Raw genomic sequence first — 26,205 nt, 5'->3', positions numbered from 1 at the left:
AAGCGTTGGATAGCGTAGGGGTACAAATTACTATTCCCACTCCAGTGAATGCAACAGTAGGGAAAACGCTGGAAAGTGTATGGGTAAAAATTACTATTCCCACTCCAAAGAGTGTAACAGTAGGGAAAGTGTTGGATAGCGGGAGGGTAAAAAATACTATTCCCACTCCTGAGAGTGCAAAAGTAGGGAAAGTAATGATTTAATTTTAAAATAAGATTACATTAATTATCAATACCAAAAAAAAGTTAATTAAAAATAATTACCAATTAATAACGATTAATTACCATTGAAAAAAATTAATTAGCAATGAATAAAAATGTATTACCAATTAATACAAATTAATTACCAATTAATAATTACTTATCAATTATCAATACACATAAATAAATAAAATTATATTTACTTTTTTACAATTAATTTACTTCCCACCCAATTCCCCTATAAACCCACAACCCACTCCCAATAATAAAAAATACAAATAACATTATTATCAATTAATCAATTAATAGAAATAATTTTGCAATTAATAAAAATTAATTAGCAATTCATACAAAATATTTACCCATTAGTACAAATTAATTACCAATTAATAATTAATTATCAATTAATTATCAATACACTTAAATAAAAAAAAAATTATTTACTTTATTACAATTAAATTACTTCCCACCCAATTCCCCTACAAACCCACAACCCACTTCTAATAATAAAAAATACAATTAACATAATTATCAATTATTCAATTAATATAAATTAATTACCAATTAATAATTAATTATCAATCAATTAATTATCAAAACATATAAATATAATTAATATTTAATTAACCATAATTAAATTACTTCCCACCCTATTCCCCTATAAACCCACAACCCGCTACGGAATTAAATTACGCAAAAATTAAATTACATAACATTCATTAGTTTAAATAAATTAAACATACATTACAAAAATAATACATAATTTTAACACATATGCTACCATACATAACACTAAAAAAAATTCGATATTATAGATATCTATAGTTTTAAATTCGATATTATGGTAATCTATATTTTAAAATTCGATATTATGGAACTCTATATTTTTTAATTCTATATTACGGAAATCGATATTTCGTACCCCAATTTCGATATTCTGACCTATCTATATTTTGATAATTCGATATTCTGTCCACTCTATATTTTGAATTCGATATTCTGGGCAGTCGATATTTCTGAATCGATATTTAGGGTGTTCACCAGTGCATACACCACACCTCACTAGTGATGTCTTCAAGGCCAGGAACTAGTGGGTCCCTGCCAGAAGCCACTGGGCTTCTTCCAACCAAGTATGATAATCTCTCATTCTTTGAATTAAGAGCATTATGCAGTGCTAGGAGATTGAAGTCAGGCAAAAGTGCAAACACCCAACGCCTCCTAGAGGTACTCTCGTTGGATGATCTCAGAAGACCCTTAGGGTCTGAGGGCACAGGCAGAGTGGGTGGGGCAGCAGATGAGGAAGAGACAAGGGTTGTTGACAACCAGGACTTGACCTCTGAAGCTGACCAGGATGATGATAATGATCATGACCTGGTGAATCCAGCTCCCATGGAGGAGGATGATGATGATGATGAGGACCACAATGGGCCTCTCGTTGTCCCCCCTGGAAGAGTTGGTGGTGGGCCTAGAAGATACAGAACTCCCTCAGTGGAGTCTAACCATTCTAGCTCATCTGTAGGGACCTCTATATCAGCTCATATGAGGGAATCCTTACATGAGAGGAGAGAGAGACTGCTCAAGTATGAGGAAGCACAGCTTGAAATCAGAAAGCAGCAGGTAGCCCTAGACAAGGAGGCCCTAGTGCTCTACCGAACTGGAAAAAAGGTGGGACAGGAGTCCCATGGTGGCAGCAACATTCCTAGAGAAAAGAAAGGAGCAGCTGGCCATAGATAAAGAGGCCTTAGAGGTTCAGAAATCAAGAAAAAGATTGGGATTAGCGTCCCATGGTGGTAGCAGTATCCCTAGAATTAGGGATAGGTCTAATGACCATAGAAACCTAAGCAAGATTGTCCCTCCCTACCAGAGTGGGGATGACATCCACAAATGGATAACTGCACTGGAAAGGGCCTGTAAAGTACAGAGGGTCCCCCAAGAGCAGTGGGCAGCAATCTTGTGGCTCTCCTATCCAGGCAAAGGTAGAGACAAGCTCCTCACTGTAAGAGAAGAGGATGCTCTTGTCTGTGATGGGGGCATGGATATGTCCCCCTTTGTGAGTCCCAGTAACCTGGACAAATACAGACAACAGCCTTTAATAAATGGAGTACAGGCCTTGGCATTCAGGGACACAGGAGCAAGTGTCACAATGGTGACAAAAGATCTTGTGGATCCTGGGCAGATTATACTTGGTGAAATGTACCAAGTGACCAATGCTAGCAATGTCAGAACAGACCATTCTCTGGCAGTTGTTAACTTCTCCTGGGGAGGGGTAACTGGCCTTAAGAAGGTTGTGGTGAGTACAGACCTAGCAGTTGAATGCTTGCTTGGCAATGATCTTGAAACTTCAGCTTGGGCAGAAGTGGAGCTTAGGACCCATGTAGAAATGCTAGGCATCCCTGCATATGTCTTTGCAGTGACTAGGTCACAGGCCAAAATGTCTAACACTGGACAGGCCTTGGATTCTGGAATAATGGACCAAGTGCCAACCAAGAGGAGGAGCAGTAGGGTTAAGGCAGTGCCTTCCCCCCTGACTCAGAATGCAGATCAGTCTCCTGAGGAAGATGATCTCAGTCCTGCAGAAGGAACTGTCCCAGAGGAGCTTGAGCCTGATCAGCTTGAGTTATTGGGAACAGTGGGCCCTTACAGGGCAGATCTGAGCCAGAAGCAGCAGAGCTGCCCCTCCCTTGAACCCCTCAGACAGCAAGCTGCTGCTGAGGCTGCTGGGAATGCTAGTGGTCCCCATAAAGTATATTGGGATGATGGACTCTATACCTTATACCTTATACCTCTGAAGTTCAGGGGCTTCCTATTGACCCTAGCCCATGACATTCCTTTAGCGCGTCAATTGGGACAGAATTATCCCTCACTTTCACTGGCCCCACATGTCTGAAGACACCAAGGAGTTTTGTTGCTCCTGTGTAACCTGCTAAGCCAGTGGGAAGGCAGGTGGCACCACAAAGGCCCCCCTGATACCACTACCTGTGGTGGGGGTTCCCTTTGCAGGGGTGGGGATTGACATAGTTGGTCCCATGGATCCCCAAACAGCATCTGGGCACAGATTTATCCTGGTGGTGGTGGACCATGCCACTAGGTACCCAGAGGCAATTCCTCTTAGGACCACTACAGCACCTGTGGTGGCAAGGGCCCTCCTGGGAATTTTCTCAAGAGTGGGCTTTCCTAAGGAGGTAGTATCTGACAGAGTTGCAAACTTCATGTCCAGCTACTTGACTGCAATGTGGAAGGAGTGTGGAGTGAATTATAAATTCACCACACCCTATCACCCACAATGCAATGGTTTAGTTGAAAGGTTCAACAAAACCTTAAAGGGCATGATTAAAGGGCTCCCAGAAAAGCTTAGGCGAAGATGGGACATACTCTTGCCCTGCCCTTTATTTGCATACAGGGAGGTGCCTCAAAAGGGGGTTGTCTACAGCCCTTTTGAACTTTTGTTTGGCCACCCTGTCAGGGGTCCATTGTGTCTGGTTAAGGAAGGATGAGAGTTACCACTCAAGCCCCCCAAACAGTCCATAGTGGACTATGTACTTGGTCTCCACTCCAGGATGGCTGAGTACATGAAAAAGGCAACCAAAAACCTTGAGGCTAGCCAGAAACTGCAAAAAGCCTGGCATGACAAAAAAGGCTGTACTGACTGTTTATCAGCCAGGACAGAAAGTGTGGGTGTTGGAGCTTGTGGAGCCAGCAGCTCTCCAGGACAAGTGGAGTGGACTTCACACTATTGTTGAACAGAAGGGAGAGGTTACTTATTTAGTGGACCTAGGAACTCCCAGTAGTCCCCATAGGGTTCTCCATGTCAACAGGCTGAAGCCATAAGTGGACAGGGCAGACATGGGCTTGCTCATGGCTACAGGTGAGGGACAGGAGGAAGAGAGTGACCCACTCCCTGACCTGCTCTCACAGAACCCTGATGATGGGTCAGTTGGTGGTGTAGCCTTGGCAGGCAGCCTCACTGCTCAACAGCAAACTGATTGCAGACAGGTGTTCAATTAGTTCAGACACATGTTCTCTCTGACTGACTCCAAGTCAGACTACCTGGTGCACTCATGAAGTGGACACTGGGGACAGTGCCTGTTAAAAGTAAGATTTACAGGCAACCTGGCCATGTCAGAGACTGTATTAGGACAGAAGTCCAGAAAATGTTGGATCTTGGAGTCATTGAACCCTCTGATAGCCCTTGGGCTAGTCCAGTAGTCCTTGAGCCCAAACCTCACACCAGTGGTGGTAAGAGAGAGATAAGGTTTTGTGTGGACTACAGGGGTCTCAATGCAGTCACTAGGACTGATGCCCATCCAATACCCAGGGCAAATGAGCTGATGAGCTGATAGACACTTTGGCCTCAGCCAAGTATCTAGGCACATTTGACCTGACAGCTGGCTACTGGCAGATCAGACTAGCTGATGATGCAAAGCCAAAAACTGCATTTTCTACCCCTAGTGGGCATTATCATTTTGTGGTGATGCCCTTTAGTTTGAAGAATGCACCTGCCACTTTCCAAAAGTTGGTGAATACAGTTCTCACAGGCCTGGAAGCCTTTAGTGCAGCATATCTAGATGATATTGCTGTCTTTAGCTCCACCTGGCAGGATCACCTGATCCACCTGAGGAATGTTTTGGAGGCCCTGCAAAAGGCAGGCCTCACTATCAAGGCCGCCAAGTGCCAGATAGGGCAGAGTCAGGCTGTGTACCTGGGCCACCTTGTAGGTATAGGCCAGGTTCAACCATTGCAGAGCAAAATCCAGACCATCATGGACTGGGTTGCTCGAACTACCCAGACTCAGGTGAGAGCCTTCTTAGGCCTGACTGGGTACTATAGAAGATTTGTCAAGGGGTATGGATCAATAGTGACACTTCTGAATGACTTAACTTCCAAAAAAAATCCCCAAAATGTTTAGTGGACAGCTAGCTGTCAAAATGCATTTGATGACCTGAAGCAGGCCATGTGCACTGCTCCCATTCTGCAGAGTCCTGAATACTCCAAGAAGGTCATTGTCCAAGCAGATGCATCTGAGTTGGGGGTAGGGGCTGTACTGTCACAAATGAATGATGAAGGTCAGGATCAGCCAGTAGCTTTCATAAGCAGAAGGCTGACCCCCAGACAGAAACGTTGGTCAGCCATTGAGAGGGAGGCCTTTGCTGTGGTTTGGGCTCTGTAGAAGTTGAGACCATACTTATTTGGTCCCTCCTTGATCAGACAGACCATAAGCCCCTCTTATGGCTAAAACAGATGAAGGGTGAAAACCCCAAACTGCCGAGTCGGCCCATGTACACGTTATGGCTTTCCTGTTCACATACAACACCCAGAATGGACTGGATAGTGTAGGGACCTATCTGCTCATGATGATAGGCCCTCACATAGGATATAGTACACCCTGCCTTAAGGCTATAGGGCTGCAGTAGGGGTGGCTTACCTATATCTGAATCAGTGTGAGGGTGGCATGACACTTAGGGCTGGGTGCCAGGTCCTGCACATGGACACGCAGTCTGCGATAGCAGCACTGCCTGGTTCAGGTGAGGGGTGCCTAGAGGGCCTCCTTCTGCCCCCACGCCCTTGGTACCCGAAATGCCATTCATGAGGGCTTACAGGGGACACAGAAGTTGTTCCCATCGTGGGACAGTTTTAGGGAAAGAGATCTGACACTGGGAGTCTGGTTAGCAGGGACATCTGACATCAGACAAAAAGTGGGGACTAACCATGTCAAAAAGAGGCACTTTCCTACACTGAGGCAGCCCAAACTCACTCTGAAGGCGCTCTCATTTCTTGCACTGGACTCTACATGCCACAACATCGATCATCTATCGACAGGGCCGATATACTGAGGACCATATACATCAGAGGCTGAATATCCTCACCGTACGAGTCATCAATGATCTCTGATGTCCACTGGACAGAAGGAACAGGAACAGGAGGACATTTCACCTGTCTCCGCTCTTCTGCCTTTTCTGGACCCTGAATTCTGAACTGTACTGTTGGTGTCTGAGTCCCATGTCACAACTCGGGCCTCACATGCTTTTTCTTAAAGGCACCACCCTTGCTGCAGTGATACAACAAGCACACCTAAGGCAAAAGATGGACCAACTCAAAGCTGCACTAAATGCGTAGTACACAAGGGTTTCTAGCCGCATGTCACGTGTCTGGAACATGACAATCGAATGCCACAGTACAGCAGTATGCAGCTTTGCAATAAAACAGGAGTTAACACCGCTCCTACCCAATGTCATGCTTCTACAAACAGAGGGTCTTCCATCACATGGACACACAGGGGCATATTTACAAAAAAGTGGGATAGCGTGTCGCTAAGCCAAGAAGGCTAACAAACACCCTTCTTCACTTTAGAAACGCAGGGCTGTACCATATTTACTGGAATATGGTGCAGCCCTGCGCTGGTGCTAAGTTTAGCTGCCTAGCGCCAACGCAGACATCCTTCCACCATAGTGCAAGGGTGCCTATGTTGAGGGGAAGATTGTTTATGTGCAGGAAGGTCCTTCTTCCTGCACATAAAGAATCTTGAAATGCCGTTTTGTAACTTCTATATGTGCTGCTTAATGCATCACACATAGAAGTTGCAAAACAGCATTTATTTTTTTAAATGATTGTTTTTGCGCAGGAAGGGGGACCTACCCGCACATAAACAATCATTGGCGTTTTGCTGTTTCTATGCGTGTGCACAATAAAGCATTTCTCCTCGTTGCAGCAGTTTAAGACCAGTTTTTCCTTGGTCCTAATTTTGGCGCTGCCTCCTATTTATGCCACCCTTGTAAATAGGGGGCAGCGTCAAAATGAATGGATGTTGCAGCGGAACGCCTACTGCAACACTCATTGCCCACCTCTTTCACGCTAATTGCAGCGTGAAAGGGGGCCTTAAGGGGGCCTTATTTACAAGGCAGCTTTAAGCCACGTTAAGTGGCTGAACGCTGCCTTGTATATAAGGCAAAGCTCCTATCGCCATCAGAGTGTCACAATAAAATAACGTTGTGGTGGCAATAGGGGCTAGTAAATAGGCCCCTCAGTGTCCTACAGGCAGATGCAAATAAATATAGCCTATTTTACTTCAAAGCATGACCGCTGGGTGCTAGCAGCTATCTTCACTAAAGGTATAAAGTAAGATCTCCCATCATCTGTAATCTGTGAGCAGACAGACCAAATAAAAACCTCCTGGAGAACTGGCGGAAAGGATGCATGCCTTGGGACTACAGGGAGCAATCACACATCTGGTTCACTCTATGACTGATATTCCCTCGAAAGTGAATCCTTGGTGGTGAGTGGCAGCTTCAAACACGGTTGAATCATTCATTAATCACCCTACAAGCCCCCAATCATGTACCAGTCTTCTCCAGTGCTTAACTGGATCTGGTGGTTGCAGGTGGGGCCCCCCGACGATCATCTTTGGGGACCAGATATGATTTTTGGGGACCAGCACTTATTTTCCCTCACGACTTTGATCCAGAGCAAGCGAGAAAAACACAAAAGACGAAGGTGAGGAATAAAAAGACTGAAACAGTGATGAAGAGAGTGAGGAGGGATGAAAAAAACCTGTAAAAGTGAGCTAAAGAGTCAGGGGGGGGTCCAGTGGTGAATTAACAGGGCATGATTTGGAATCAATACTACGCAGCCTCGGTATCGGCACCACCTTCAATAGCGCTGACCGCACGCTTCTGAGCACCACTTAAGTCCTCAGCACTTCTTGTTTCACAAATGAAGCGCTAGTCTTGTCCAACACCTTGCCGAGTCCAAATCCTAGCCCTGGATAGAGGATCGCAGCAAACTTTACGAAGCCGTAAACATGTGGCCATCATTCGAACCTGATCCACAGACTCTAACTGTAACCTCTGTTACAAGATATCTAGGACTTGACCAGAAAGATCTCACTGTTTGAGAGAAGAGACCCCCAGGAAGGAGTCCGCCATCAGCTTGTGGAACAGAGAGAGAAGAGACCCCAGGAAGGAGTCCGCCATCAGCTTGTGGAACAGAGAGAGGAGAGACCCCCAGGAAGGAGTCCGTCATCAGCTTGTGGAACAGAGAGAGAAGAGACCCCCAGGAAGGAGTCTATCATCAGCTTGTGGAACAGAGAGAGAAGAGACCCCCAGGAAGGAGTCCGCCATCAGCTTGTGGAACAGAGAGAGAAGAGACCCCAGGAAGGAGTCCGCCATCAGCTTGTGGAACAGAGAGAGGAGAGACCCCAGGAAGGAGTCCGTCATCAGCTTGTGGAACAGAGAGAGAAGAGACCCCCAGGAAGGAGTCCATCATCAGCTTGTGGAACAGAGAGAGAAGAGACCCCCAGGAAGGAGTCCGTCACCAGCTTGTGGAACAGAGAGAGAAGAGACCCCAGGAAGGAGTCCGTCATCAGCTTGTGGAACAGAGAAAGAAGAGACCCCCAGGAAGGAGTCCGTCATCAGCTTGTGGAACACAGAGAGAAGAGACCCCAGGAAGGAGTCCGTCATCAGCTTGTGGAACAGAGAGAGGAGAGACCCCCAGGAAGGAGTCCGTCATCAGCTTGTGGAACAGAGAGAGAAGAGACCCCCAGGAAGGAGTCCATCATCAGCTTGTGGAACAGAGAGAGAAGAGACCCCCAGGAAGGAGTCCGTCACCAGCTTGTGGAACAGAGAGAGAAGAGACCCCAGGAAGGAGTCCGCCATCAGCTTGTGGAACAGAGAGAGAAGAGACCCCAGGAAGGCGTCCGTCATCAGCTTGTGGAACAGAGAGGGGCCGAAGCAAGAAGGATGAGTAGTAAGGCTGAACATACATGGAGGCCTCTACTCAGGAGCGGATACCGAAGCGACAACAAAAACCAGAGTAAATGCAACCTGGAGACCCAACACATGAGATGCTCACCATCCTCCAAGAACTGGCAAAGCCGGAAGTGAAGAGCTTATGAACTTGTACCATACTGACCATGGCCGACACCGCAGGAGCACTGTGTCCATGGCGGTGACCCCGCCCTCTACTGATGGTGATTTATTGATTCAGAGGGATGCTGGCTTCATTATGGATTTTTAATTTTTGAGTGGCACGGGTACAACATTTACCATTTCTGTGGCCCACCCATGACATTTGGTACATATGTATGTTTCCTATAGGGTACACAAGGGCACCTATGCATTTCTAGAAGATATTTTGATATTTCTGACTTCAAATTTGTGCGTTTGTAAATTGTGAATAGACCCTGAGTGGTCACTTCATATCATTGAAGACAGTATCTCAGGAACCGGGTAAGCAAGTAGATGTATTCCGTTCTTTTTGCGGTGTTGTGTGACATCTTGTGAGCCCTAATACGCCCCTCTTTTATTCTTGTTAGACCGCACTCCTCTCTGTAAGTGCACACTTCTCGGTGTGCCTCGTCCTTCCATGAGTGTTCACCATTTTCCCACTAGATGCTTTTCATCCTTTTTAGGTGACGCCTACATAGCTGTCTGGCTGCAGAACACCTATTGTCCGCTTACCAAGTATTACAGTGACCTTAAAGCCCGCCCATTGCATGGCATTATTTTGGCTCTTGCTTCTTATTCGATGGATCGCCATGTCCATCTTCTGCCACTCCCTTCCCTGGAGCATAGGCCCTTCATTTGTGTTCCTTCTTTGCTCAATTTGTGAGAACTACTGTTTTCTTCTTGCTCAAGCAGTCCACCAGAGGGCATGTGTTTTCCAGGTGTCTTCCTCCTGTGCTTCCTTCACCCCACCCACACCTGTGCTACTCTCGCCCACACCCTTCCCTCAACCCAATGTTGTTCTCTCTCATCTTCTGCTTCTCCCTCACCACCCTGCATTCTAAGTTGCTTCTCCCCTTACCTCAGGCCCCCCCCCCCCTTTCTGTGCTGCTTCCTGCACCTGCAGCCTCGGTCTTACTTCCCGCCCTCCATGTTTTTTCGCCCATCCAATAAAAAAGGAAAACACTTTTGTGCTACTTATTTTTTACCCATCCATCTCGGATCAGTAAATTAAAAAAAAGCACCTGCATCATTTTGTAGGCATGCGCGCGCATGGAGATTCATGACCTTGCCTACGAAACGTGACGTGGCTGCCGCAGCCACGTCACAACAGTTTTTTTTCTCTTTAGCCATGCTGCTAAGCATCTCTGCTTGTTTTTTCAATGCTTGTTTAAGGCCAATGGCCCATCCTTTCAGCAAGTGTGTTCTCCCTCAATACCATGTCTTCTAACACGTGCTTATCATCTGTGTGAATGTGTCCCTGGAGGATGAGAACTTGGCTGTAAGTGTCCACTTAATGACTGTCCTTGAAATGTGTTTCCAGAACCAAGCGTTTCATTTTATTTAATCCCCCCCGCGCTTCCTGTATGAACTGCTGGGGTAGCCTTGTGTTGAATTACACACACGTGAACACATCTGACCCCCTCCCCGAAGCATAAATCTGACCCTCCTACCCCGAAAGATTACATCTGACCCCCGTCATGAAAGACTACATGTGCCCCCCTGTCATGAAAGACTACATATGACCCCCCCTGCCCTGAAAGGCTACATCTGACCCCTGTCCTGAAAGACTACATCTGACCCCCCCCTGCCCTGAAAGACTACATCTGACCCATGTCCTGAAAGACTACATCTGACCCCCCCTGTCATGAAAGACTACATCTGACCCCCCCTGCCCTGAAAGACTACATCTGACCCCTGTCCTGAAAGACTACATCTGATGCCCCTGTCCTGAAAGACTACATCTGACCCATGTCCTGAAAGACTACATCTGACCCCCCGTGTCATGAAAGACTACATCTGACCCCTGTCCTGAAAGACTACATCTGACCCCTGTCCTGAAAGACTACATCTGACCCCCCCTGCCCTGAAAGACTACATCTGCCCCCCCGTCATGAAAGACTACATCTGACCCCCCCTGCCCTGAAAGACTACATCTGACCCATGTCCTGAAAGACTACATCTGACCCCCCCTGTCATGAAAGACTACATCTGACCCCCCCTGCCCTGAAAGACTACATCTGACCCCTGTCCTGAAAGACTACATCTGATGCCCCTGTCCTGAAAGGTTATATCTGGTGCCCCCTTTCTTCAAAGACTACATCTAATGTCCCCCTGTCCTGAAAGGCTATATCTAATCCCCCACTGTCCTGAAAGAGAACAACTGATGCCCCACTGTCCTGAAAGACTACAGGCCGGATTCACAAAAGTAATCTGAGACAAAATCCTAACTTTACGACTTTCGGTATTCACAAAGGGTATATAGGAGTAGTAAAGTTAGGGTTTTGTCTGTTAAACTTAAGTTAAACTTAAGACCAAAACTTGAGTTTAACTGAGACAAAATCCTAACTTTACTGATCCTAATCCTAAATGCCCTTAGTCGTAAGGATTCTGTTTACTTTTGTGAACCGGGCCCTACTTCTTTCCCCGGCCCTGCAGGAATGTGCATACTGACTAATGGAACACATCCGGGTCTCCAAAGGGCACCCCAAGATTCTGAAGCTGTCATAGTGCCTAAAGGTGCTTCTGGGAGCTGTGATACCTTTTGTTGGGGGCCGTGGGAATCCTCCAGCCTTTCACCTGGCTCAGCTCGGTGTCGGAAATCTCCAGCTGCAAGGGTAGTCGAGGCACCCAGACGACCATCTCCAACTGGGCCGTGAAGTGCTGGTAAGTGAAGTTCACGACGGCGTCCTCTTTGCTTTTCATTTCTTTGCCATTAACAAATATGGCATCACACTCTTCAGTGACCTGGAAAACAGAGCACAAGTGAGTGAAGGACAGGAATAGCTATAGGCACAAAAAGCATAGCTTGCTATCTGTACTTGTCAACTCGGTGTGGGTAGAGCAGTACAGAGAGGAATGAATCCTGGAACATCAGGTATGAAAGGTGGTCACTCTCTGGCATAAGACGCGGCAGGTGGTCTCTCTCTGGCATAAGTGGCGGCATAAGAGGCAGGCAGGTGGTCACTCTCTGGCATAGGAAGCTGACAGGTGGTCACTCTCTGTTATAGGAGTCTAACAGGTGGTCACTCTCTTGCATACTGGGCTGACAGGTGGTCACTCTCTGTCATAAGGGGCTGACAGGTGGTTACTCTCTGTTATAAGAGGCTGGCACGTGGTCACTCTCTAGCATAAGAGGCTGGAAGGTGATCACTCTGTGGCATAAAAGGCTGCAGGTGGTCACTCTCTGGCATTAGAGGCTGACAGATGGTCACTCTTTTTGGAATAAGAAACTGGCAGGTGGTCACTCTGGCTTAAGAGTCTGACAAATGGTCACTCACTGGTGTAGGAGGCTGACAGGTGTTCACTTTGCTTGTATACGAAGTTGACATGTGGTCACATTCTGGCAGAAGAAGCTTACAGGTGGTCAATCTCTGGCATGAAAGTAAATAAGATTATTACTTACTGGCATAAGAGGCTGACAGATGATCACTCTCAGGCATAAGAGGCTGATAGATGATCACTCACTGGCATACGAGGCTGATGGATGATTGCTCTCAGGCACAAGACGATGACAACGTGGTCACTCACTGGCATAAGTGGCTGACAGGTGGTCACCCTCTCACATAAGAGTCTGACAGGTGGTTGACCAGGCATAAGAGGCTGACAGGTGGTCACACTTTCACATAAGAGGCTGACAGGTGGTCACACTTTCACATAAGAGGCTGACAGGGGGTTGATCAGGCATAAGAGGCTGACAGGTGGTCACACTTTCACATAAGAGGCTGACAGGTGGTCACACTTTCACATAAGAGGCTGACAGGTGGTCACTGCTGACAGGTTGTCCCTCTCTCACATAAGAGGCTGACAGGTGGTCACTGACTGTTGTAAGATGCTGACAGGTTGTCACTCTCTCACATAAGAGGCTGACAGGTGGTCACCCTCTCACATAAGAGACTGACAGATGGCTGTTCGGCATAAGAGGCTGACAGGTGGTTGATCAGGCATAAGAGGCTGACAGGAGGTCACACTTTCACATAAGAGGCTGACAGGTGGTCACTGACTGTTGTAAGACGCTGACAGGTTGTTACTCTCTCACATAAGAGGATGAGAGGTGGTTGATCAGGCATAAGAGGCTGACAAGTGGTAACTTACTCACATAAGAGACTGACAGGTGTTAACCTTCTGGCGTAAGAGACTGACAAATGACGATTGATGGTGCTCTGGCAAATAGACTTACAAATATTCCTCTGGCAAAGAGGCTTTTGGATTTTCACTGGATAGTATAAGAGGTTGACAGATAGTCATTCTCTGGCAAAAGAGGCTGGCAGGCTGTCATTCTCTAGCATACAAAGATGGCAGGTTGGCACTCTCTGCCATAGGAGGATGATGGATGGTCACTCTCTCTCTGAGGTTAGAAACTAAGAGATCGTTAGCTCCCTCACAAAAAGGAGGAGAGCTTATTATCTCTCTGAAATATAAGGCTGACAGGTGTAACAGAGTTATATGGATATATGTATTGTGCATTGTTAGCAATCAGTTAAATGCAATTTCACGCTTGAATTCACATGTATAGACTGATGCAGTTCAACTGCGTTTGAAACAGATTTCTATGGTGTGTAGAAATGTGTTTTTCTATTAAATGTTCACTAGGCCATATGTTATTATTCTCTTGGGAATGAGGCCCAACTATTTCCTGATTTTGCTGCCCATTGTGACTTTGAATGTTTTCAGATTATTTACATTCTCTATATAATTCTGCATCTGAAGGCTTAATGGCATTGATTCTGTATTGTTTATTTTTTAATTCTGTAATAAAACCCCTTAACTTTTCAATGATCTAGCGTGAGTCATTTAACGTAATCAATTCCAATTAATTAATTAATTAATTGCATACCTGACTTTTGATGTATGGGAGGTGCCTTAACACGAAGATACATTACCTCATGAAATTAATGGTTAACACCATCTCCGATCCAGTGAATTGTGAGAGCATTTATTGAGGTAGATTTTGGGTGTGTACATTTGTGGGATTTTGGGTACCCTTTGGTCTCTCACAGATTTTGGTAGCAGAGGATGGTTGATAGGAGGACCCATCTCTTTTTGACCAGATCATAGTGATAGTGGATTTTATAGAGTGGATTATCCTGTGAATTTTGTAGAGTACCTTGACTTGCAGTGCTGTTCCCGTGCGAGTATGAATAGGGTGGAATGATTCTGGCAATTTGTGAGTGTGTTTGGTGTGTTTCTAATGTTCAGTTGAGAGATGGATTGTTATGCTAGATGTGAAGTGCTTGGTTATGTGATGGTGATTTTGGGTCAATTGATGGTCTGATCACTGTTCTTTTGATGTACTATTCTGAAATATGATTTTGGTTTTGAAAAAAGCTTTGTGTAATTATTGGTTGGTTTAGTTATTGTTTTTTTCTAAATCCAAGATCTCGAGATGTTGTGGTTTACTTGTCTGCACAAGGTAGTGTGTTCATTTCCATTTTTCTCCACAAAAAAAGTCAGTACTTATTTGCATTTCAATTTCAAAATAAAGTTCTTGTTTGATGTAGGATTCCACAAGGGTATACTGAAAGTCCTTCATTTTTTTGTGACATCATGATCCAGAAAGTCTGAGATTGCCCAGTAGCTCAGTCTTGAAGAAAGCTCTATAAAGTCTCAGATTGCCCTGCAACTAGGCCTGGGTGGTAAACTCAGCTCCACCCGCGGAGTTGTTCCCACTCCACCCTCTATGTAGACAGCAGAGTTCTGAAAATTTGTGTGTGGGGGAATTGTTTCTCTCTTGTGGATCGCCAGCATTAAAGTGGGAAGCGATGAAAATCCTACACTAGACCAACTCCCGGCAGGATCTATCAATGCGGGTGGTTGCGGCAGGTCGCTATCGCTCGCATTGAGGAAGCTGCCACTTGAGTAGAATAGCTACTTGAGCAGCAGAAACAAGCTGCTTCCACTTGCACTGCACAGGGTACCTTTCAAACTGATTTGACAGGGTAGGACAAACACACAGCGCTAAAAATTAGCGTGAGTAGCGGGACTTACCTCACTCTGCCGCTTGTGAAACTCCGTGGGGTGCTGCAAAGTTTTTTTGTCACTTCTGCGTAGCAAAACTCCAAAAACTCCACCCAGGCCTACCTGTAAGTCTTGAAGAAGGATCTACTAAGTCTGAGATTGCCCTGTAACTCAGTCTTGAAGAAGGATCTACACAGTTTGAGATTGCCCTGTAACTCAGGGCCAGATTTACATGGGTTGCTCCATGACCACGGTGACGGATATACTGCCTGCTGAAATATAAATCCCATAAGCTATAATGGGATTTATATATCTCGGAGGACAGAATATCCATCACCGTTGTGATGGAGCATGCCATTCAGCAATATCTTAACCAGGCCCTCAGTCTTGAAGAAAGATGTAGAAAGTCTGAGATAGCCCTGCAACTCTATGTGCAGTATCAGTCATGGCCCTTTCCCTGCCAAAGTGGCGGAGTGAGTCAGACGAGGGAGCTTGGGGGGCTGTTACTAGGGCGACAAGAAAAAAATTTAAAACGTACCTGATCGCTGCTGCCTCCGCCATCTGCTCCATCCCCTCTTCCTGCTTCCGGGACAGGCTCCCAGACTGCACTGCGGCCAATCATGACGCTGCAGGAAAGCCGTGTCATGATTGGCCTGAACGCTGTGACTTTGCGCTCCCAGGCAGACTGGGAGCCTGTGCCTGCTCCCTGCGGCCGCAGCAACGCTGCTGGGGCTGGAGAGCGCTTCACTGCGCATGAGGTGCATGAAAGCAGTGTCAGGATTGGCCTGAGCGCTGGGACTCTGCGCTCCCAGGCAGGCGGGGCGCCTGTGCCTGCTCTCCAGCCCCAGCAACGCTGCTGGGGCTGAAGCAAGCTTCCCTGCGCATGAGGGGTTTGGGCACGGAGAAGGAAAGCAGGCAGGGAGAGTGGAAAATGAGGAGAGACAGGAGGAGTGGGAGCAGAAGGAAGGAGGCAGTGGCAGGGAGAAGGGTGAGCAGGGAGTGGGAGAGTGGGGAGCTTAATGGAAGGAATGGGACCATATGGGGTGGAAGCAAAGGTGTGTGCAGGAGTGAACTGAAAGAGGCAGAAAAGACAGCAGACGAGGGCACATACAGAGGAAGAGTGGAGGTGAAAAAGCGAGAGTGAAGGAGTGGGAGCAGAAAGAAAGAGTGTTGGACAGAGGGGTGAGGAGGAAGAGGGAGAGAAGAGTGACCAAGAAGGGACGGCAGCAGTTGCTGAGCGAGATAACATGTGTAGGAAGACAGGTGGAGGGAAGGAGGCAGAAGGGAGAGTGGTCGGATCAGAGTGGACGGGTGAGGGAAACAATGCGAGGAGATGGGGAGAGTGGTAAGGTGAAGGTAGGGGAAAGATCAGACGTGAGAGCAGGAAGTGGGAAGAAGGGAGGGAAGAGTGAAAGCAGAAGGGGAGAAAGATGGTTGAGAAGTGGGTGAGGGAGAAGGGGGGAGATTGTGAGTGAGTGCAGAAGGGGGAGGAGGAAACGAAAGAGCAGAAAGGACGAGTGGATGGCAGAGAGAGAGGAGTAAGGAAAAGGAAACTGTTCTAGAACAGAGAAAGTGAAGTTTGGGAAGAAGGTGTAGCCAGAGGGCAAAGAAGACATGAGGTGCAATGGGGTTGCAGAGGAGAATGGAAGGGAAAGTGAAGGGGCAGAAGGGATATAGGAGAGGAGTAGACTGGAGTGAAGGGACAAAGGAGATGGAGGGAAGGATGAAAGAGAGAGAGAGTGAGACAGAGAGGGGGATAGACAGAAACAAAGGGGTGGGGATACTGGAGCAGAAAGTAAGGGAGCTGGTAAGGTTAGGGGAAAGGGGAAAGGGTGAGAATAGAAGAGAAGATGAGTGAAGGAGGGATAATAAAAGAGTAAAGAGGTGAAAAGAGAAGGACATGTGATGACAGGAAGAGGGAGGACCGAAGAAACATGGGGCAGAACTAGGAAGTGGAGGCAAGAGTCAAACAGGGGAGACATTTGACTGGATCCCAGCAGGAGGGCAGTAAGAGGCAACCTGGCTCCCCAGAGTTGTTCTAGGTGAAGAGGGTGAGGTGAATAAGGCACTCATTCTTATGGTCAGTCTGCAGCACTTTGTCTGTGTGCCAGCCATGGCTGCACTTGTATCTCCGCAGAGAAACTCACTCACAGCTCTGTGAGTGCATCCCTGTGCTGCCCTGCCGCTCCACCTGCTTTCCATGCGCTGAGGCTCACTCACAGCTCTGTGAGTGCATGCCTGTGCTGCCCTGCAGCGCCACCTGCTACCCATACGCTGAGGCTCACTCACAGCTCTGTGAGTGCATCTCTGTGCTGCCCTGCAGCTCCACCTGCTATCCATGCACTGAGGTTCACACACAGCTCTGTGAGTGCATCTCTGTGATGCCCTGCAACTCCACCTGCTATCCATGCACTGAGGCTCACTCACAGCTCTGTGAGTGCATCTCTGTGCTGTCCTGCAGCTCCACCTGCTACCCATGTGCTGAGGCTCACTCACAGCTCTGTAAGTGCATCTCTGTGCTGCCCTGAAGCTCCACCTGCTATCCATGCGCTGAGGCTCACTCACAGCTCTGTGAGTGCATCTCTGTGCTGCCCTGCAGATCCACCTGCTATCCATGCGCTGAGGCTCACTCACAGCTCTGTGAGTGCATGCATGTGCTGCCCTGCAGCTCCACCTGCTATCCATGCGCTGAGGCTCACACACAGCTCTGTGAGTGCATGCCTGTGCTGCCCTGCAGCTCCACCTGCTATCCATGCGCTGAGGCTCACTCACAGCTCTATGAGTGCATGCCTGTGCTGCCCTGCAGCTCCACCTGCTATCCATGGGCTGAGGCTCACTCACAGCTCTGTGAGTGCATCTCTGTGCTGCCCCGCAGCTCTACCTGCTATCCATGTACTGAGGCTCACTCACAACTCTGTGAGTGCATGCATGTGCTGCCCTGCAGCTCCACCTGCTACCCATGTGCTGAGGCTCACTCACAACTCTGTGAGTGCATCTCTGTGCTGCTCTGCAGCTCCACCTGCTATCCATGCGCTGAGGCTCACTCACAGCTCTGTGAGTGCATCTCTGTGCTGCCCTGCAGCTCTACCTGCTATCCATGGGCTGAGGCTCACTCACAGCTCTGTGAGTGCATCCCTGTGCTGCCCTGCATCTCCACCTGCTATCCATGCGCTGAGGCTCACTCACAGCTCTGTGAGTGCATGCCTGTGCTGCCGTGCAGCTCTACCTGCTATCCATGGGCTGAGGCTCACTCACAGCTCTGTGAGTGCACATCTGTGCTGCCCTGCAGCTCCACCTGCTATCCATGCGCTGAGGCTCACTCACAGCTCTGTGAGTGCATCCCTGTCCTGCCCTACAGCTCCACCTGCTACCCATGCACTGAGGCTCACTCACAGCTCTGTGAGTGCATCTCTGTGCTGCCCTGCAGCTCCTCCTGATATCCATGCGTTGAGGCTCACACACAGCTCTGTGAGTGTATCTCTGTGCTGCAGCTCCACCTGCTATCCATGCGCTGAGGCTCACTCACAGCTCTGTGAGTGCATGCATGTGCTGCCCTGCAGCTCCACCTGCTATCCATGCGCTGAGGCTCACACACAGCTCTGTGAGTGCATGCCTGTGCTGCCCTGCAGCCCCACCTGATATCCATGTGCTGAGGCTCACTCACAGCTCTGTGAGTGCATCTCTGTGCTGCCCTGCAGCTCCACCTGCTATCCAGGATGTATGACGTTACAACGCACACTTTTACAACGCATGCACTTACAACGCATTTTTTACAACGCATAATCCATTACAACGCATGACATTACAACGCATGACACTACAACGCATTTTTAAAAACTACCTTTACAACGCATTTCCATTACAACGCATACTACCTTTACAACGCATACCATTACAACGCATAATATTAAATTGCATTTAAGGTAAGTATTAGATAGTATAGGGGTAAAAGTTACTTTTTTAACTCCAGGGGGTGCAACAGTAGGGTAAGTGTTGGATAGTATAGGGGTAAAAATTACTATTCTAACTCCAGGGGGTGCAACAGTAGGGTAAGTGTTGGATAGTATAGGGGTAAAAATTACTATTCTAACTCCAGGGGGTGCAACAGTGGGGTAAGTGTTGGATAGTATAGGGGTAAAAATTACTATTCTAACTCCAGGGGGTGCATCAGTAGGGTAAGTGTTGGATAGTATAGGGGTAAAAATTACTATTCTAACTCCAGGGGGTGCAACAGTAGGGTAAGTGTTGGATAGTATAGGGGTAAAAATTACTATTCTAACTCCAGGGGGTGCAACAGTAGGGTAAGTGTTGGATAGTATAGGGGTAAAAATTACTATTCTAACTCCAGGGGGTGCAACAGTAGGGTAAGTGTTGGATAGTATAGGGGTAAAAATTACTATTCTAACTCCAGGGGGTGCAACAGTAGGGTAAGTGTTGGATAGTATAGGGGTAAAAATTACTATTCTAACTCCAGGGGGTGCAACAGTAGGGTAAGTGTTGGATAGAATAGGGGTAAAAATTACTATTCTAACTCCAGGGGGTGCAACAGTAGGGTAAGTGTTGGATAGTATAGGGGTAAAAATTACTATTCTAACTCCAGGGGGTGCAACTGTAGGGTAAGTGTTGGATAGTGTAGTGTAATATTATGCGTTGTAATGGTATGCGTTGTAATGGTAGTATGCGTTGTAATGGAATGCGTTGTAAAGGTAGTTTTTAAAAATGCGTTGTAGTGTCATGCGTTGTAATGTCATGCGTTGTAATGGATTATGTGTTGTAAAAAATGCGTTGTAAAGGTAGTGCGTTGTAAAAGTTGCGTTGTAAAGGTTGTTCCCCGCTATCCATGTGCTGAGGCTCACTCACAACTCTGTGAGTGCATGCATGTGCTGCCCTGCAGCTCCACCTGCTACCCATGTGCTGAGGCTCACTCACAACTCTGTGAGTGCATGCATGTGCTGCCCTGCAGCTCCACCTGCTACCCATGTGCTGAGGCTCAAGCACAACTCTGTGAGTGCATCTCTGTGCTGCCCTGCAGATCCACCTGCTATCCATGCGCTGAGGCTCACTCACAGCTCTGTGAGTGCATGCCTGTGCTGCCCTGCAGCTCCACCTGCTATCCATGCGCTGAGGCTCACTCACAGCTCTGTGAGTGCATCTCTGTGCTGCCCTGCAGCTCCACCTGCTACCCATGTGCTGAGGCTCACTCACAACTCTGTGAGTGCATGCATGTGCTGCCCTGCAGCTCCACCTGCTACCCATGTGCTGAGGCTCAATCACATCTCTGTGAGTGCATCTCTGTGCTGCCCTGCAGATCCACCTGCTATCCATGCGCTGAGGCTCACTCACAGCTCTGTGAGTGCATGCCTGTGCTGCCCTGCAGCTCTACCTGCTATCCATGGGCTGAGGCTCACTCACAGCTCTGTGAGTGCACATCTGTGCTGCCCTGCAGCTCTACCTGCTATCCATGCGCTGAGGCTCACTCACAGCTCTGTGAGTGCATCCCTGTCCTGCCCTACAGCTCCACCTGCTACCCATGCACTGAGGCTCACTCACAGCTCTGTGAGTGCATCTCTGTGCTGCCCTGCAGCTCCACCTGCTATCCATGCGCTGAGGCTCACTCACAGCTCTGTGAGTGCATCCCTGTGCTGCCCTGCAGCTCCACCTGCTATCCATGCGCTGAGGCTCACTCACAGCTCTGTGAGTGCATCTCTGTGCTGCTCTGCAGCTCCACCTGCTATCCATGCGCTGAGGCTCACTCACAGCTCTGTGAGTGCATCTCTGTGCTGCCCTGCAGCTCTACCTGCTATCCATGGGCTGAGGCTAACTCACAGCTCTGTGAGTGCATGCCTGTGCTGCCCTGCAGCTCTACCTGCTATCCATGGGCTGAGGCTCACTCACAGCTCTGTGAGTGCATGCCTGTGCTGCCCTGCAGCTCTACCTGCTATCCATGCGCTGAGGCTCACTCACAGCTCTGTGAGTGCATCCCTGTCCTGCCCTACAGCTCCACCTGCTACCCATGCACTGAGGCTCACTCACAGCTCTGTGAGTGCATCTCTGTGTTGCCCTGCAGCTCCACCTGCTATCCATGCGCTGAGGCTCACTCACAGCTCTGTGAGTGCATCCCTGTGCTGCCCTGCAGCTCCACCTGCTATCCATGCGCTGAGGCTCACTCACAGCTCTGTGAGTGCATCTCTGTGCTGCTCTGCAGCTCCACCTGCTATCCATGCGCTGAGGCTCACTCACAGCTCTGTGAGTGCATCTCTGTGCTGCCCTGCATCTCCACCTGCTATCCATGCGCTGAGGCTCACTCACAGCTCTGTGAGTGCATCTCTGTGCTGCCCTGCAGCTCCACCTGCTATCCATGCACTGAGGCTCACTCACAGCTCTGTGAGTGCATGCCTGTGCTGCCCTGCAGCTCCACCTGCTATCCATGTGCTGAGGCTCACTCACAGCTCTGTGAGTGCATCTCTGTGCTGCCCTGCAGCTCCACCTGCTATCCATGCGGTGAGGCTCACTCACAGCTTTGTGAGTGCATGCCTGTGCTGCCCTGCAGCTCCACCTGCTATCCATGTGCTGAGGCTCACACACAGCTCTGTCGGTGAACCTCAGTTGTTTCCTAATGTCCCCCCCATCACACCTGCTCCCCAATACACACAGTTGTGTCAATGCACCTCTTTTGTGACCGGCAGTACATAAAACCTGTGCGTCAAGACTAGTATCCAAGCGCAGTTTTGCCGATGCGCATTCATCCCCACCTAGAGCACCCCTTATTCCTGTCAATCACTCACTCACGTACAGCTCGGTTCATGTCCTCAGTCCTGACAACTCCTGTCCCTCCCTCACGAAGCAAACCGTGCACCTCAACCCTCCTAGAACAAATGCTGATACTTCTGCAACAAGGCACAGACAACTCTGACAGTGCACCTCAACTCTGTGCCACGACAAACCCTGCAACTACTGCCCTGGGACACACATACACACACACAGCTCTGCCAGTGCATCTCACTTCGAACTCGATGTACCGCCTTCTACTCTTGCTCTCAAATACACACCGCCCTGCTGGTGCACCTGAGCCAGGTATACAAAAAAGTGATGGATGGAATGCTTACGTTGAACTTGGTCTTTACTAATTACTCTGTGTTAAATCCCAGTGAATCGATATGATGCCCCCTTAGTTTGGACCCAGTCCTGACCCTGCTTCAATGGGATCAATCCTACCCAGACTGCCAGGCGAGGTACTTCCTGGACCAGAACACAAACAACCCTGAACCGGTTTCGCCCTTATCAGGCTCATCAGCCAGGCACCGCTTGTTTCCAGTAGCACTGTGTGCACGAGAGCCTAATCTGGGCATGCCCATCCCACTTAGGGTGTCACACTGAGGATACAAAAAAGTAATGGATGAATTTTTGAATTAATCTCAGCCACTGGTAATTACTTGGGCGCACCCCAATCCATCTTTATTTTGCACACCATGCCACCTGTGTTTGGACCAAGATATATGCAAATCAGTCTTGACCCAGCGCCTCATGGGAACTGCCCAGCCCCAACTGCCAAGCCAGGTGCTCCCTGAATCCAAACACAAGCAGCCCAGGCACGGGCCCTGTGCTAACTGGACCAATGGAATCAAGCAATACCTGGCTGATGGGCATTAATAAGAGGAAGTCGGTCCTGGATTGATTGTGTTCCAGTTCAGGGAGACCTGACCTGGCAGTTCGGGCAGGACTGTTCCCATAGGAGCAGGGTCAAGTCTGATTTGCAAATGGCTGTGTGCAACCCGAGGTGGCATGGTCGGTGAAAAACGATGGATTGGAATGCGGCCCGAGTGATTGAGATATATATTTGTGATTGTCATGTTTGTGGTGACAAAATTCTCAAAGTGCGGGCAAGACAATTTACACTCATAAACTTATCAGAAAGACCCTGGCATAAAACAGGAGTAAATATGATATATCCAATGTACAATTTACAGTGTTATGCAGTTGTCATAGAACTCTGTTACAGTAAATAGATTGATTTAAAGGTCATAGAGAACCCCACATAACATGAAGTGTTAGAATCTTGAAACAAATATTTACAAGGAGAGATTTTCCCAAATGTCCTCTGTGACAACCAAACTCTGTGTATTTCCACTAATATAACACGTTTTCAAAGTCCATGAGATCACTCACACTAAGGCATCACTTTACCACACACAAAACAATGGGCAAGTAGAGCGCGTAAACCATTTAACAAAATAAACCATCTAATTTGCACTTCATGGAAGACTTCCCATAAAGAATGCTTCAAGAATATGATTATGGGCATATCACACTACACCACATATCATAACAGGAAAGACACCTTTTGAGTTATTGAGAGGTAGACTTCTTGTGACAGAGTGGAAACCACATTAGTTCAAAAAGGAAGAGACAGTGAGCGTTATCCAACAACTTGTCGCATTATGGGGTTTTTGGCACTGTCTTTACCTCATTGGGGCTGATTACATGTTGGGAGGTAATTCTGATAGGGCAGGTAATGGGGGTTACCAGCCTCATCGGAATTGTTAGATCCGAAGTAAATCTGTGGACACGTGTTCATCCTATCAAGGATTTTGTCTACATGGAAGCAGGCAAAACTTCTTTGTAAAACTGCTGGGATGAAGGAGGAAGTTTTGGAGGAACTGGGTGTTGTATTCCTGATTCTCTGTAACTCCCATTTAATAATTGCATGTGCAGAGTCCAACTCTTAAAGCAACAGTTTGTCCACTCTCCAGAGCAAAAAATGCCCCGTTACTGGTGTAATTACCAACAACGCTTTAACTGAGATGAAAACGGTGAAGGGTATCTAAAAGAGTCATGGCCAAAGAAACCCAACTAGGAATCCTTTCAAACAAAGTGTGTAATTAAGGAAACAGATCCCGACAACAAGACACATCTCTTGACTTTGCCGATGCTTGTCAGTTTTTTTCAGATGAACTAATAACATGAATGGTTTAGTTGGGAATAATTAGAATTGGGACTGTTTCAATTCTGGTAATATAAGTGTTAGAAGTGTCGGCCGTAGGGTGGTCTTCCGCCAAATCTTTTGCAGAATTTGTTTTTGTTGGCCTTATGACTCTGCACACTATACCACTGTTAACCAGTGCTAAAGTGCTTATGCTCTCTACCTTAAACAAGGTAAAATGGGCCCACACCAAATTGGCACATTCAATTTACTTGTAAGTCTCTAGTAAAGTGGTACCACATGTACCCAGGGCCTTTAAATTAAACGCTACTAGGGAGCCTACAGCACTTAGTGTGCCACCCACTTAAGTAGCCCTTTAAAAATGTCTCAGAACTGCCATTGCAGCCTGTGTGTGTTGCTTTAACTGCCAGTGTGATGTGGCAAAATATACCTTTTGCAAGGCATAAACCTTCCTTTTTAATATATATCAATTACTCCTAGGGACATCCCTAAACAGCCCCTAGGACAGGGTACAGTCCATTTAAAAATCTGGACATGTGCTTTGAACTTCTTCATGTCCGGGTAGTGAAAAACTCTTACATTTGTTTTTCACTACTTCAAGGTCTACCTCTCCCATAGGAGAACATTGTGTTACCTTATTACATTTTTAAAAAGTGATAACTTTCAATTGGAAGCAGGTAGGAATGTCAAGAATTGTTATTTAAAACCATCTTAAATGGTAAAGTTGGATTTTAAGCCACAATTCTGAAAATACCACTTTTAGAAACTTGGCTTTTTCTTATCCCAACCATTTGGTGCGTGCTGCATGTATCCTGGGTCACATGATCAGGTGTAGCTGGTAGTTGATCTTCGTGGATTGCTCCCTGACCGTGAGACATAGGGAGAATAGCGTTGCTAGGATGGGCCATCTCTGTCAGGATGAAAGGGAGCAGCTGTCACCCACCACACTTGCACATCGCAAAGGCTCTGCCTCCGCACACTCACAAAGTTTCACACTAGTCTTTTGTTCCTCCAGACAAGCTGGGGCCGGACAGGGAGACAGGAAATTCCAGACACCTCTGTAGGGGAAGGACTCTAGAATCTTCTCCCACTTCAAAGTGGGCACCAGGTATAAATAGTGGACCCTCAGACTCAACTCTTCAGATCACTTCTGGACCTGTGGACTCTACCAGAAAGAAGGACTGCACATCTGTGAAGTCTTCCCTGCTGACCTGCTTGCTGACCAAGGACTTCTTTGCTGCCCAAGGCCTGCTGGTGCTGCATCAGGACTCTTCTGCTGCTGTGAGCTGCCCTGCTGAATTCAGTCTGCCAGTGTGGACATAAAACTCCAAGAAATCTCCAAGTGTCAGTCAGCTGGGCCCATGTTCAAGTCAAAGGAACATAACAGGCTTCTTTAACATCGCTGCATCTCTGCGCATCTCAACGTAATGCAGTCCAGGACAACGCAGCTCATTCTGTATGCCAACGCATCTCAGGCAAGTCCTCACAAGCACCGGTGGCTTCTTTGATGACGTGACAGGATTTCACATTGCAGCTCATCTTCGATGACCCTCAACACTGACCCACACATCTTGACGCAAGGACTTCACGTCTCAACGACTTACAACTGTGGTTCATAATGATGACACCAAGGACCAAGGGGAGTGGTACCCCTAACCTTGGCCTGAAGCACCAGACCATGGCTGCAAGGTACAGGGGAGTGGGGCCCTCCCCCTTGGGCCCCACAGTGCTACACCATAGCTGTGAGGCTGAGGGATCATGGGGAACCCCTCACCTGGGGCTCGCAGCGCTGCACCATGGCTGCAAGACTCAGGAAATAGAGCTCCTCTCCACTAGGCCTCACAGAGCTAGACCACGGCCATGTGAATGTGTTTACATGAGGGGCATAACCATCAGCAGTAAAGCTGGTGCAGTGGCACCAGGCCCCAGGTCAATTACGTGCTCAATGTACCCAAATTATGGTAGCTTGTGGACAGGGACAGGGAACACTTTTCCTATGCAACAGGGCCCATGGCACCTTTGCCATGCTAATTGCCGCTCTCCATTTGCCTCTCAGCCATGTTTCAGTTCTGCGAGTCCCTTGATAGGCTCTTCCTCGGCTGGACCGTCCATCCTTGGTTGATCGCTGCGAGGCCCAGGGGAAGGGGCACCATCCCATGGGTTATGCAGA

The 26,205-nt window shown here is 47.9% G+C and overlaps 1 protein-coding gene across 1 annotated transcript in view; it reads right to left on the bottom strand.

Annotated features, from left to right (window-relative positions):
* TMEM132B (transmembrane protein 132B) overlaps window positions 1–26,205 on the bottom strand; it is a 900,530-nt gene that overhangs the window by 95,759 nt on the left and 778,566 nt on the right. The window contains exon 6 of the mRNA XM_085633641.1: window positions 11,679–11,884. Within this exon, the coding sequence (XP_085489767.1) occupies window positions 11,679–11,884 (206 nt within the window). The remainder of the gene's footprint in view (window positions 1–11,678; window positions 11,885–26,205) is intronic.

Source organism: Triturus cristatus, chromosome 11 (genome assembly GCF_964204655.1).
Source record: "Triturus cristatus chromosome 11, aTriCri1.1, whole genome shotgun sequence".
NCBI lineage: Eukaryota > Metazoa > Chordata > Amphibia > Caudata > Salamandridae > Triturus > Triturus cristatus.
The sequence above is the reverse complement of the archived record's forward strand: the minus strand, read 5'-3'. Positions and strand labels throughout refer to the sequence as shown.